General features: G+C 38.5%; 2 protein-coding genes across 9 annotated transcripts in view; one reads left to right on the forward strand and one right to left on the reverse strand.

The window, feature by feature from the left end:
• LOC129705113 (BTB/POZ domain-containing protein KCTD19-like) overlaps nt 1-13,459 on the forward strand; it is a 62,106-nt gene extending 48,647 nt beyond the window's left edge. For 2 of the 3 annotated variants that reach the window (XM_055648522.1, XM_055648523.1), the window contains exons 14-17: nt 3,540-3,581; nt 4,954-5,108; nt 6,105-6,206; nt 12,191-13,459. In XM_055648522.1, coding sequence (XP_055504497.1) covers nt 3,540-3,581; nt 4,954-5,108; nt 6,105-6,206; nt 12,191-12,289 — 398 coding nt within the window. In that variant the 3' untranslated portion in view covers nt 12,290-13,459. Of the gene's footprint in view, nt 1-3,539; nt 3,974-4,953; nt 5,109-6,104; nt 6,207-12,190 lie in introns of those variants that run through there. The other variant, XM_055648524.1, reaches the window with a different exon arrangement.
• Nucleotides 13,460-13,907: 448 nt separating this feature from the next.
• plekhg4 (pleckstrin homology domain containing, family G (with RhoGef domain) member 4) overlaps nt 13,908-15,295 on the reverse strand; it is a 120,560-nt gene continuing 119,172 nt past the window's right edge. For 4 of the 6 annotated variants that reach the window (XM_055648519.1, XM_055648518.1, XM_055648514.1 and 1 more), the window contains one exon: nt 13,908-14,809. The gene's annotated coding sequence lies outside the window, so the exon portion shown is untranslated. The remainder of the gene's footprint in view (nt 14,810-15,295) is intronic. The other 2 variants (XM_055648515.1, XM_055648517.1) reach the window with 1 other exon arrangement.

Consider the following 15,295-nt stretch of genomic DNA (forward strand, 5'->3'; position numbering starts at 1 on the left):
AACTCTCCTCACCTGTTGCACTCAGTTGCCTCTGATCACCAATTAACCCAGTATATAGACTCTCCTCACTGTGCACAGTGCCAGATTGTTCTCAGCGTTCATGCAAGACTCTACAGCGATTTCCCGACTGACTACACGGATTCGAACCTGCCTGCCCCTGACCATTCCGTCCAGTCGTCTTCCCGGATATCACCTCAGCCTTCTGTCCCCGATCACGGCCTTCGCCCCGTACCTCCTGGTTTCTGTCTGCCTCTCTCCTGGGCTGTTTGGTGTATCCCTGCAACGGCTCCTCGACTTCCTGCATGGCTTCGACTCTCCTTTCGCCTGTCCCTCGCTGATTTGTTTGCATCGTGTTACCTTCTGCTACCCCGACTACATTCCTGCCTGCCCCTCTTTGGAACCCTCGCTCAATCCTGAGCCTCTGTGTGAGTACGGTGTACCCATTCCTGTGTTACTACTCTGTTTCAGTATCGTAATGAAGTTCATGACCAATTATACCTGCCTGATTCTGTGCTGCTATTGGGTCCAAGCTATACCCGTTACAGATTCATGGACATCACCAGTTGCTGGGTGTCTTCTCGGTGATGCTCTGCCAGGCCTGTATTGCAGCCATCTTTAGTTCTTCAGCATATTAAAGGCATGCTTAATTGTGTTCACATTGGGTGATTGACGTGGCCGCTCAAGAATTGACCATTTTTTAAGCTGAGAAACTCCTTTGTTGCTTTAGCAGTATGTTTGGGATGATTGTCTTGCTGTAGAATGAACCTCCAGCCAATGAGTATTGAGGCATTTGTTTGAACTTGAGCAGATAGGATGTGTCTATACACTTCAGAATTCATTATGCTACTACCATCAGCAGTTGTATCATCAGTGAAGATAAGTGAGCCAGTACCTTCAGCAGCCATACATGCCCAGGCCATAACACCCATACCACTGTGTTTCACAGATGAGGTGGTATGCTTTGGATCTTGGGCAGTTCATTCTCTTCTTTGCTCTTGCCTTCACTTTGATATAAGTTAATCTTTGTATCATTTGTCCACAAGACCTTTTTCCAGAACTGTGCTTGCTCTTTCTTTTAAAGTACTTCTTGGCAAACTGTAACCCGACCATCCTATTTTTGCGGCTAACCAGTGGTTTGTATCTTGCAGTGTTGCCTCTGTATTTCTGTTCATGAAGTCTTCTGCGGACAGTGGTCATTGATAAATCCACACCTGACTCATGAAGAGTGTTTCTAATCTGTCGGACAGGTGTTTGGGGATTTTTCTTTATTATAGAGAGAATTTTTCTCATCAGCTGTGGAGGTCTTTCTTGGTCTGCCAGTCCCTATGAGATTAGTAAACTCACCAGTGCTCTCTTCTTAATGATGTTCCAAACAGTTGATTTTGGTAAGCCTAAGGTTAGGCTGATGTCTCTAACAATTTTATTCTTGTCTCTCAGTTTCATAATGGCTTCTTTGACTTTCAAGTTCAAGTGAGTTTATTGTCATGTGTCCCTGATAGGACAATGAAATTCTTGCTTTGCTTCAGCATACAGAACATAGTAGGCATTTACTATAAAACAGATCAATGTGTCCATATACCGTAATATAAATATATACACACATGAATAAATAAAATGATAAAGTGCCAATAACAGATAATTTGTTATGAATAATCAGAGTTTTGTCCGATCCAGGTTTAATAGCCTGATGGCTGTGGGGAAGTAGCTATTCCTGAACCTGGTTGTTGCAGTCTTCAGGATCCTGTACCTTCTACCTGAAGGTAGCAGGGAGATGAGTGTGTGGCCAGCATGATGTGGGTCTTTGATGATACTGCCAGCCTTTTTGAGGCAGTGACTGCGATAAATCCCCTCGATGGAAGGAAGGTCAGAGCCGATGATGGACTGGGCAGTGTTTACTACTTCATTGGCGTAACTTTGGTCATTATGTTGATAAACAGCAATAAAAGTTTCCAAATTTGTTGGGAAGACTGGAGGAAAGACTAGGTGCTAAGAGCTCTCTTATACCTGCATGAAGGAGGCATTTAAACATGCCTGTGGAGCAATGTCCCAAACATTATGGTGCCCTGGATGTGGGGGGGGACATTGTAATTTCTACATGGCGAAACACAGCTGTAATTTCTACATGGCGAAACCAAAATGTATAAAAATACCCTTTAATAAAATCTGACAATATGCACTTTAACCACATGTGATTATTTTTCTATTACAAATCTCAAATTGTGGAGTACAGAGGCAATGAAATAAATGATGGGTCTCAGTCCCAAACATTATGGAGGGCACTGTAGGTAGGAGGCAGATTAGGTCCTGCAAAGAAAATTTAGTGAGTTAGATAGTAGGTTAAAAATGGAACTTCAGGATTGTGACGTCAAGATCATTACCCATGCTACATGCTGATGAGGCAATGAATAGAGATATAATGCAGTTAATTACACGGCTAAGGAGCTCATGCAGGCAGGACAACTTCAGGTATGTAGATCATTGGGCTCTCTCCCATGACAGGTGGTACCTGTACAAGAGGAATAGGTTGCACCTGAACTGCAGGAGATCCAATATCCTCAAGGGGATAGGTACATGGATATGCAGGAATTGGAGGGATATGGGTCACATACAGGTAGGAGGGATTATTTGGTGACATGTTCAGCACGACATTGTGGGCCAAAAGGCTTGTTCCTGAGTTGTACTTTTTTTTAATGCTCTATAATAAAGAAGAAAATTGGATAAATACTTGAAAGGTGAAAATACTGCAAAGCTCTGGGAAAGACAGGAATTGCAGGCTGGCTGGCTGGCTCATTCTGTGCTATTACTTTCAATCATTTATTTTGAGGACAAATACCTAAAGGAGTATATTTTGGTACAAAGGCATGTTTTAAATTCTGTTACATCTAATGATGTGGATGTAAATTGTGTTTAATGCTATCAATTCACCACCTCTCAAGAAAAGGTTCACCAGACTGATTCCTGGGATATCAGGACTGTCTTATGAAGAAAGACTGGATGGACTTGGTTTATACTCTCTAGAATTTAGGAGACTGAGACGGGATCTTATAGAAACTTACAAAATTCTTAAGGGGTTGGACAGGCTAGATGCAGGAAGATTGTTCCCGATGTTGGGGAAGTCCAGGACGAGGGGTCACAGCTTAAGGATAAGGGGGAAATCCTTTAAAACCGAGATGAGAAAAACTTTTTTCACACAGAGAGTGGTGAATCTCTGGAACTCTCTGCCACAGAGGGTAATTGAGGCCAGTTTATTGGCTATATTTAAGAGGGAGTTAGATGTGGCCCTTGTGGCTAAGGGGATCAGAGCGTATGGAGAGAAGGCAGGTACGGGATACTGAGTTGGATGATCAGCCATGATCATATTGAATGGCGGTGCAGGCTCGAAGGGCCGAATGGCCTATTCCTGCACCTAATGTTTCTATGTTTTTTGTCATTTTCTAATTTACGTTACATTAACAATATTTTGCTTTAAAGTTAAGGGCACAACACATTAAATTGAAATGTTTCTTTGCACAAATACTGGTTTCCTTATTTTTCCACAGCTGATGCACAATTTGGTCACTCAGAAAGGAGCCAAATCACAGGTACTATTTTTATTCCATGGGTTAAGCTTGCCTTTTTTGCCTGAAGTGATTTTGGGATGTTCCATTTTAATTCTTAAAGTAGGTAAAAGAGACTATTTGCTTATTTTTTTCCCTTTTATAGCTTATGAAATCACTGGTATTTGCTAGATCCTCGATTCACCCATGCCACAAACTGACTCTGGTTGAGGCAATTGGAAACCACAATTACATTTCTTTAATCTGATTGAAAAGGTTCACTTAAAAGATAGACAAAGTACAAATTCTTAAGACCACACAAAGCTTTAATTTAACGTCTGACGGGTGTGGACCTAGAGACCCAGAGGCAACAGTTTCACGTCTGAATCTCCAGCAGCACACACAAAGACATACTAGAAAACGCGAGTTTATATACGTACAGAAATAAAACCTATTGCATGATGTAATGTACAAAAACCATCAGCCTCTTCCAAATATGGAGTTCTTTTTCACTCTTTGCCAAAAGCCAGTCACCCCAATGGCATCCTCTGGGCCCCTTCTTATCTGATTAACCTCTTCAACTTGCATAAAAAACCTTCCAAGAGAGCTGCGAACTTTTCACCTTAAGTTTAAAAAAAACCCTTGTCACGATGGAAGTTGTCCAAATCCCATCATGCATTACAATTGGCCTTTTACAACAGGAAAGCTTAAATATGACAACAATAAATTAATAACTAACTCTTTCTTGATCATCATAATTAATATGAGAGTGACACCTTGGCTAAGCCCTGCCTCTGCTGGAGGGTAATTTACATCTTCTCAGAATGGCTACCATTGGAGAATGTACAGGGTCTAGAAAGAAACTGAAGTTGAATCTCAAATGGCAACATTGTGACAATCAGTAGTATAATCAGATTGAATAGTTTGATATTCGTTAACTGGTACACAAATATCAAACCCGAGCAGGAGTAGGCCATTGTTGCCTAATCCACTATTCAATACTGTTTTTTTTTAAACCGCTTATCTGCATTAACCCCAAATTCCTTGATTATGTGAGTATCTAAGTTCATATATACCGTAAAATCTCCAATAATTCACCACACTCAGAAGTTTGGTGGTGAATAAAAAGATTTTCTGGACACGAGATGTTATTAATGTTAATATCCAAACATATGTCACTTTTTATTCTTTTTAAAGTCACACACTATTTCAATAAAATAGAACATGAACCTGGTAGGTTTAAAGAACGCATGAGAGCTGAGGCCATGGTAATTTTAGTGGGAGCATGGGAAACATTACCCGGTGATCTTGATGCCAAACCATCGGGATTTCTGAATTATTGGATAACAGACTTTTGGAGCTTTACTGTATCTTTGTAATAATTTAAAAGGTCGAAACTTTTCAAAAACTTTTATAGGTTTAGCATCTCTCATCTTTAATTTATCGTATGAAGAAATATTTTATGCCAGGGAATGTAATCATTTTTTGACTGGAATAATTCTGGACTCGTATACTTTGAAGGATCCTCGACAAATAACCTGGGAAATACTGCACCTAGCAAACTTTCTATGGGTATGACATATTAGTACTGTTTCAACAATTTGAAAGAGACAATCACCATTTGTTGTTTTTAAGAAAAAAATGTGCTTTATTCTTAAATTTAAAATGTATCAGTCCAGAAATTAACATAATCCAATTAGGGAATTCCATTTACTTATAATATTGCCAAATACAATTATCAACAAAGTAATGAAAAATAATCTTCAAGCCATTGAGGCTGGGGAATGTTTAAATTTGCAGTGGAAGCATTTAGTAATCTAGATTAGGTGGGGGGGGGGGGGGGGGGGGGGGGGGGGGGGGGACTATTTCTGTTGGCAGAGGGACAATGAAAAAAGAATAAATCTGAAAGGTGAGAACTTATTTTATAAGCAGATTGCATATATAAGCATAATTTGAACTACCTGTAAAAGAGTTGATTATAGATTCATTAATGTGGGAGTTAAATGTATATCTGGAAGTAAGCATTTCCAAGCTACAGGGGAAACAAGCATTATAAAGGTATGACAAGCTGAATCTAAGGGTCTTATTTTCTAATCACGCAAATACAAAAAATATAGATGAATGACCTAGCCATTCTAAAAGTACGGAAGAAATGGAATTACGTGTCAAAGTCACTCCTAGACCAAAATACAGTCAGAATTCAAGGCAAAATGTTATCCTGTTACATGTATTTTTTTAAATCAATGCACCAAAAACAAATTGATGACATATGTGTAGGGGTCAGTTAAACTGTTGCTTTTAATATACAAATTGAAGAAATTGTGAAATTATCTGTTTATCTTCACTTGTTTGTTTGTGGGAACCTGCAATGTGCAAGTTAGCTGCTGTGCTTCGTGTGTTACTTTAGTGAAGTGCTTACACCACTTAGGTTTTAAAATGGTTTAGGCGATTCTGAAGTAAACATGTCATTTAGGCGATTCTGAAGTAAACGTGTCATTTATCTTTTCTCTTTCTCCTTGCTCTCTTTTGCATAAAATGCATCTTATATCTCTTTTTTTTACTTTAAAGACCGAACAAATAACACCGGAAACATTTGTGTCAAAACTGCTAAATCTAAAAACCTTCAAGAACCATAAACAGTTGCATGACAAATTGGTTAAATGGTTAACAGTAAGTAACGACATCTGACCATGAGAGGACATTTAATTTGGTTTGGTATCTCACGTTAAGACATTAGTTTATTATTATCATGAAACAACCACAGTACAAGTGTAGGAGATGCGCACTTGAGAGGGAAATTAGAAGGGGGTAAAGAAAACATGAGATAGCTTTGGCAGATTTAGTAAAGGAGAATTCAAAGACATTCTACAAGTATATTAAGGGCACAAGAGTAACTAGAGAGAGAATATTTCTTGTTCGTATTTACCGCAGAGAAAGACATGGATGCTATGGAACTCGGGGAAGGTAATAGTGATGTCTTGAAAAGAGTACACATTACAGGAAGTGCTGGAAATCTTAAAAGCACAAAGGTAGATAAATCCCCAGAACATGTATTTTAGGATTGTATGAAGCATGGTAAGAAATTACAGTGCCACTGATAGGGATATTTGCATCATCAAAGGTCTAGGTAATGTGCTGGAATAATGGAGAATGCCAAATGTTGTGCCTCCAAGAAAGGCTGCAAGGAAAAGCCGAGGTACTACAGCCCAGTGAGCCTTATGTCAGTGGTGGGGACGGGAATTCTAAGAGACAGGATCTACATGGATTTGGAAAGGCAAGGACTGATTGGGGACAGCTAGCATGGGTTTGTGTGTGGGAAATCATTTCTCACAAATTGGATTTGCATTTTCTGAAGAGGTGATCAAGATTGATGAGGACAGTGTGGTTGATGTTGTATGCATGGACCTTCACAAGTTGGTCATAGGCTGGTCTGGTAGTTTAGGTCATATGAGATCCAGGACAAGCTAGCCAATTGGATACAAAATTGGCTTGAAGGCAGGAGACGGGGTGGGTGTAGAGGGTTACATAGAAACATAGAAATTAGGTGCAGGAGTAGGCCATTCGGCCCTTCGAGCCTGCACCGCCATTCAATATGATCATGGCTGATCATCCAACTCAGTATCCCGTACCTGCCTTCTCTCCATACCCTCTGATCCCCTTGGCCACAACTAACTCCCTCTTAAATATAGCCAATGAACTGGCCTCAACTACCCTCCGTGGCAGAGAGTTCCAGAGATTCACCACTCTCTGTGTGAAAAAAGTTCTCCTCATCTCGGTTTTAAAGGATTTCCCCCTTATCCTTAAGCTGTGACCCCTTGTCCTGGACTTCCCCAACATCGGGGAACAATCTTCCTGCATCTAGCCTGTCCAACCCCTTAAGAATTTTGTAAGTTTCTATAAGATCCCCTCTCAATCTCCTAAATTCTAGAGAGTATAAACCCAGTCTATCCAGTCTTTCTTCATAAGACAGCCCTGACATCCCAGGAATCAGTCTGGTGAACCTTCTCTGCACTATGGCAATAATGTCCTTCCTCAGATTTGGAGACCAAAACTGCACGCAATACTCCAGGTGTGGTCTCACCAAGACCCTGTACAACTGCAGTAGAACCTCCCTGCTCCTATACTCAAATCCTCTTGCTATGAAAGCCAACATACCATTCGCTTTCTTTACTGCCTGCTGCACCTGCATGCCTACCTTCAATGACTGGTGTACAATGACACCCAGGTCTCGCTGCATCTCCCCCTTTCCCAATCGGCCACCATTTAGATAATAGTCTGCTTTCCCGTTTTTTGCCACCAAAATGGATAACCTCACATTTATCCACATTATACTGCATCTGCCAAACATTTGCCCACTCACCCAGCCTATCCAAGTCACCTTGCAGTTTCCTAGCATCCTCCTCACACCTAACACTGCCCCCCAGCTTAGTGTCATCCGCAAACTTGGAGATATTGCCTTCAATTCCCTCATCCAGATCATTAATATATATTGTAAATAGCTGGGGTCCCAGTACTGAGCCTTGCGGTACCCCACTAGTCACTGCCTGCCATTGAGAAAAGGACCCGTTTACTCCTACTCTTTGCTTCCTGTTTGCCAGCCAGTTCTCTATCCACATCAATACTGAACGCCCAATGCCATGTGCTTTAAGTTTGTATACTAATCTCTTATGTGGGACCTTGTCGAAAGTCTTCTGGAAGTCCAGATACACCACATCCACTGGTTCTCCCCTATCCACGCTACTAGTTACATCCTCGAAAAATTCTATAAGATTTGTCAGACATGATTTACCTTTTGTAAATCCATGCTGACTTTGTCCAATGATTTCACCACTTTCCAAATGTGCTGCTATCCCATCTTTAATAACTGACTCTAGCAGTTTCCCCACTACCGATGTTAGACTAACTGGTCTGTAATTCCGTTTTCTCTCTCCCTCCCTTCTTAAAAAGTGTGGTTACGTTTGCTACCGCCAATCCTCTGGAACTACTCCAGAATCTAAAGAGTTTTGAAAGATTATTACTAATGCATCCACTATTTCTGGAGCTACTTCCTTAAGTACTCTGGGATGCAGCCTATCTGGCACTGGGGATTTATCGGCCTTTAATCCATTCAATTTACCCAACACCACTTCCCGACTAACCTGGATTTCACTCAATTCCTCCAACTCCTTTGACCCGCGGGCCCCTGCTATTTCCGGCAGATCATTTATGTCTTCCTTAGTGAAGACGGAACCAAAGTAGTTATTCAATTGGTCCGCCATATCCTGGTTCCCCATGATCAACTCGCCTGTTTCTGACTGCAAGGGACCTACATTTGTTTTAACTAATCTCTTTCTTTTCACATATCTATAAAAACTTTTGCAGTCAGTTTTTATGTTCCCTGCCAGTTTTCTTTCATAATCCATTTTTCCTTTCCTAATTAAGCCCTTCGTCCTCCTCTGCTGGTCTCTGAATTTCTCCCAGTCCTCCGGTATGCTGCTTTTTCTGGCTAGTTTGTACGCATCATCCTTTGCTTTGATACTATCCCTGATTTCCCTTGTTATCCATGGATGCACTACCTTCCCTGATTTATTCTTTTGCCAAACTGGGATGAACAATTTTTGTAGTTCATCCGTGCAGTCTTTAAATGCCTTCCATTGCACATCCAATGCCTTCCATTGCATATCCATATTGTATTTCAGACTGCAAGCCAGTAACAAGGGTTTACTGCTGGTTATTTATATCAATTATTTGGATGTGAATCCATGTGACATGATTGTTAAGTTTGCAGATGATACTGTTCAGTGAAGAACAACTACAAACAGCATCATGATCACCTGGGCCAGTGGATCAAGGAATGGGAGATAATTCAGATAATTGAGGTGTTATATTTTGGTAAGACAAACCAAGGCAGGACTTATACAGTTGGTGGTAGAAGTCTTGAATCTGTTGTAGAACATAGGGATTCTGGGGTTCAGGTACACAGTTCCATGAAAGTGGCAACACGGGTAGAATGGAGAAGAAAGGCTTTGTCGGATTTGTTTTCATCGGTCAGTGTACAAAGGAAGTTGGAAACAGCTGTACAAAATGTTGGTAAGATCACTTTTGGAATACTAGCTTTGGAGAACATAACTTCGCATTTGGAATCTTGGTTACTCTGCTATACGAAATACGTCATTAAACTTGAAGGGGTGTAAAAAAGATTTGCGGATGATACCAGGTTGGGAGGGTTTGAATTGTATGGGGAAGCTGGATGGGCTGGGTATTTCCCACCCTGGAGTGTAGGAGGTTATGGGGTAACCTTTAAAAGGTTTATAAAATTATAGATAAGGTGAATAACCACTGCCTTTTTCCCAGGGTAGGCATCTAAACCCAGCGAGATGGGAAATGTTTAAAAGGGACCTGAGCAGGCACCTATTCACATGATATTCATTTGTTACTGTCACATGTACCAAGATACAGTGAAACATTTTGGTGTTAACCAGTCAAATCAAACTGTATGAGTAGAATCAAACCATACATAAGTACAACAGGTGGGCAAAGCGAAAAGTACCAGTGCAGAATATAATGTTATAGCATTAGTTACAGGAAAATGTGCTGATTAAAAACAAGTGCAAGGTCTATTGGCAGTTTGGGACTATGCCCTAGCTTACGTTAAACGATTCAGTGTCTGATAACAGCAGGAAAGAAACAATTTCTGAATCCGGTGGTACATGCTTTCAAGCTTTTATATCTTTACCCAATAGGAACGGGGAGAAAAGGGAATGACCATGGTCAAAATGGCCCTTAACTATATTGGGTGCTCTCCAGAGGCAATGTGAAGTGTAGATGGAGTTGATATGGGCGAGGTTGATCGGAGTGTTAAACTGGACAGTCACAATTCTGTAATTTCTTGTGGTCTTGGGCAGAGCTGTTGCTAAATTGAGTTGCAATGTGACAATAGGAAGCTTTCTATTGGTGCAGATTTGGAACGATCTGCCAGAGGAAGTGGTAGATGTAGGTACAATTACCATGCTTAAAGACATTTGAACAGGTGCTTGGATAGGAAAAGTTAGGAGGCATGTAGGCAAGGTGCATGCAAGTGGGACTAACTCAGTTAAGTAATTTGGTCTACATAGGCGAGTTAGCCTTGAAGGGCTTGTTTCCGTCTTATATTTAAAAAAAATATTGAACTACTCTGTTTATTATGGTATTTACTTTTTTTTTTTTTTACTATTTTTACATACCTGTTGCAAGTAAGAATTTCATTTTTCTGTTTTGGGACATATGACAATAAAACACTCTTGACCTTTGACTATAGCTCTCTGACTGTTGTAAACAACAGCTCAATCAACAATCAACATATTTCGTGAACTCCTAATCTAGATTGATCTTATATCCCCTCAACAATTCATAACAAATTAGTTGGAATGCATGATGGTTTTGAAATGGGACATCATGTCCAGCCATTTGCTTGAGGTAGCGTGGATGTGTGCAAATTATCAATGGAAATAAAAGTGGTCATTTATCTGTGGTAGGGACTTCTCATCATAATTATGCCAATGTTACTCACTGAACCTCAGAAAACTGAAATATAAACTGAAAATGTTCAACACGTCAGGCACGATCTATGGAGAGCAAGAAGCAGAGTTCCTGTTTCAGGTTTGGTCCTCAACGTTAACTGTTTCCCACTCATGATTTGGGGTGCATTTCCTTGAATTTCTGTTTTTATTTATCTTTTCTGCTTTAGTCTGTGGTATACTTGCAAACAAAGAAATATATTTATATCATTTGAATTGTCTATATCCTTAAATCATAATTGAAGTATGGTTGTGCTCAATAATGCAGTTATTTGGAGCAGACTATAGCTTAGAAAACTTAGAATATTTTTGATCGAATTAAAATTAAATTCATAGTGGATCTAGATTTAAAACTGAAATAGATCAGCTTGCCAATTACAATAAACAACTTTTATGATTTTGTATTTTTTTTCAAATCAGTGTTTACTGATAAATCTCAGTGACAAATGTCTTATTTTAATTTGTGTATTTGATCTTTTTGATAAAAAAACAGGGAACAGTATAGTGTACAAAGATTTTCTGAAGGTGTTTGATAATTTGGTTTTATGACGTTAGAAAAAAAAAACAGCCTTGCAAGAGAAATTGGGGCAGCATATACTGTTGGTTGCCACTTTGAAAGTAAAGTTAGTTCATTGTTCTGTTTAGATTAGCAGAGGATTAGAATGTCAAATTCCAGGCGGATCTTTGTTTTTGGTGTACATTAGTGATTTAAGTGAAGGCATGGCAATCCTGATATCAAAATTTGCTGATAAAGTAAAAGTAGAAGTTATGGTAATCAGGAAGCATTGTAGGAAATTATGAAGGGATTGCAAGTGGAACAAAGCTATTTTCTTTAATTAGTTGATGATAAGGATCCATTCATTTGAAATTATTTTGAGTCAGCAGAGCTATTTACAACAAATATAGGCTGCCAGATGATACAAATGGTACAAATATTTTCTGGTCATACATTTTTTAGTCGTGTATTTTGTGAAGGAATGAAAATGTAATGTTTATAAGGATTAATGCAAAATATTGCTTGATAAGGAAACAAACAACACATTGAAGAGGGGTAGAATGTAATCAGCCTGCCAGTTTAAGTTTTTTTAAACTTAAAATAACTTTCCTTATGTTTTATAGTTGACATTGCCATTTGCTCGGAAGTATAGCCACTGCATGGAGCTACTGTTGAAGAAAGGATATTATAAATCAGTCTCATTTCCTGTGTTGGGGAACTAATTTGAAACATTCCCAGCAAATGAATCTGATTTCATTGTAATAATTATATACAGTGATATACTGCCAATATTTTAAAACTTTAAATCATCAATATTGTGGTCAGTGCAATGATACTCTAATCCATCTGAAATAATGAAAAGAATGCATGTGGAAATATCAATGTCTCAAAATGGTTACAAAACATGCCTAGCTTATTCATAAGGTTATCTTATCTTGTACGAGTCAAATTAAACTAATTTGGTCACATGAAATTACCATGTCTTTCCAGGTAAAACTTAAAAAAAAAATGTTTTTACAAATGTCTGATCTATCTTTATAGTATCAAGAATGTAATTGTTTTTTTAAGTATTTAGTTTTAGCAGATCCCAACATTTGTAGGCATTGATACTGTCCTTATTTAGAGAAAAAAAAAATGTTAAAGTTCAGTTCGTGCATTTTGTATGTGTCACTTGGTGAAAATCATTCAATGTTTGATCCAACAGCTTTTTTTTAAAAACAACCAGCAGTTCACCTTGCTACTGCACAAAAATAATCCTGTGCCTAGAAAGTGTGAGGGAATGAAAGTTCTCCATCATGTTCTTGCAGTTCAGACTTACTTACTTTTGGGAGGGGGTCATCTCAAATAACTGACGGTTTTGGCTGTACTGCAAGTGGCATTTGCCACAGTTAAAGTAAGGGGTTTTGACTGATCAGGAAAAACTAAGTTGGGGCTTGCTTGCTTCCTTTTGTTGATGTAAATTATCTCGCAAACATGTTACAAGCTGTGACCACCCTATTGTGGTGCGTAGTTATGTTCCACTATAAGGCTAGCAAGCTAATGCTTAGGTTTAACTTTGATTCATTATTGTTTCTTCTTCTTTCGTGTGGCGTGCACAGCCTAAAGTTGTCGGCCAACTTGTTCTATTTGATCTTCCGTTTGTGCACATCGAGTTGATTGCATTAGTCGAAACAGGGCAGACCACGTGAAGATTGCAATCTTCCACCCCATTATTGTTTCATTTACAAGCAAATAGGGCAGATGCCATTCAGACTTAAATATATAAAGCCAAGATTTTCCCAGTAAAAATTAAAGAAGATAGTATTTGTTTTCATTACAATGTGAAACTGACTGCAAGTTTTAATTGCGCATGCATACTCTGTTTCTCTGGCACTATCGGTGGATTAATAAGCAAGGTAATAAATTAATAAGCACACTTCAAGTTGTTTAATTGCTTAAACCTGGTACAATTACCGGAAGGTTCAAGTAAGTTTTTAAACGTCATTCCGAATTGCTCTCTAGCTATTATATTTTAATACAAAGACTGTTCTGATATATTTTAAGGTTTTTAAAACATTTCTACTTTAACTTCATGAACTTGCCTCAGTGATAAAATGTGCTTGTTGGATTCAGATTTCCTGTTGGAGAATTCTGTGGAATTGATTACATGATTTTTCAGTAGCAGCGATTGCCTTGAACTGATAACTATAGCAACCACTGTTGGAAAAGAGAAAGTCTATGCACGACAGATAATTAAATCTCTGTCAGTAGATTTGAGGTTGGTGGAACTATATGGGCTGCGAATAACGTTCAGTTCATAATAATATGTACATTTCTTAAAAATAGCCTGATTTGACAATTTGTTTGCAATGTTATTCTTTTATTCATTTATAATGACTCAATATGTTTGATGTCATGTTGCATAAAATATTGCTTACTGTGGCATAAATAAAGTTCAAACAATGTAAAATCAAAGCCACTTTAGATTTTCAATATTTAATACACAAATGTAAAAGTATGTTCTCAACAAAACTGGATAACACATGTACATTCTTACCAGTAAATTAACTCAATGTTATTTTCCCTCAGACTTAAGTAATAACCAATGGCACTAGTAATTTCTGTTTTTCTGGTAGTTAGAACAACGTTTTTATTCCTCCATACCAACTTAAAACAATAACAGCATTTGGGCTAAGTGCAATATTTACAGATATTATAGAAACTATAACTTAGCATTATGTTACACCACTGAATAGGGGCTAGAAAGTTCTCACTTTTGTTTTATTATTAATATTGGTCAATGAGCAATGTATCTAAATCTTTTAGCCTGTGTGAAAAGCAAACATTATTCAACAAATGTTTTTAGTATCCTACTAAATATTATCTACAAACAGCTTATGCAAAACATTAGAAATGGCTAACAGTGCCCAAGTAAATTGTTGATCTACCGAACCTTTATCAAACAGATTAAAAAAAAAACAAGTTTACACAATTTGTCTAATTATACAATTTAGGTAATGCATTAATGTTACACTTTCAAATTTGCAAACATCTTAAAGCAAAACTGAAATTCAAAGTGTATGCATTAAACTGTGTTCCAAGTTACCATCATTATGTCATCACACATAAATCTACATTCGTTTCTAAGAGGTACCAGGTTCTATTTTGGGCACCAACATCTCGGGAAAGTTGCTCTTCACCAGTTATTTAAAGAGTTACCTTTGCCTTTCTGTTACAAGTGGAACATGACATCTGTATCAAATCTAAGAGAAAAATATGCATTAAAACAGTGCATCAGATTTATAAATTGGAGTTTGGTGCTCATAGTATACAATTAGTGCTACTCAGAAATAGTAACATTTCCAATTGACAGTAAATATCTCTGAAAAGTAGAACACTATACTCAGAACAGATGTATCCTAAACCATCTTGTACACATTCTCCGTAGACACTAGTGGAGTTCCGCAAGGATTGGTGCTGGGGCTGCTTCTCTTCACGTTGTATATTAATGAATTGGATAAGGTGAGAAGGCTCTGTGGCCAAGTTTGCAGATTATGCTAAAAGAGGGGGCGGGGCAGGCAGTAAAGAGGAAGCAATGACTCCACAGAAGGACTTGGAGAGGTTAGGAGAGTGGGCAGAGAAGTGGCAGATAAAATTCAGTATAGCAAAAATGCAGTCATGCATTTTGGTAATAAGAATAAAGGCGTAGATTATTTTCTAAATGGAGAGAGGTAGAGATAGACAAATTC

This window comes from Leucoraja erinacea, chromosome 17 (assembly GCF_028641065.1).
Source record: "Leucoraja erinacea ecotype New England chromosome 17, Leri_hhj_1, whole genome shotgun sequence".
Lineage (NCBI taxonomy): Eukaryota > Metazoa > Chordata > Chondrichthyes > Rajiformes > Rajidae > Leucoraja > Leucoraja erinaceus.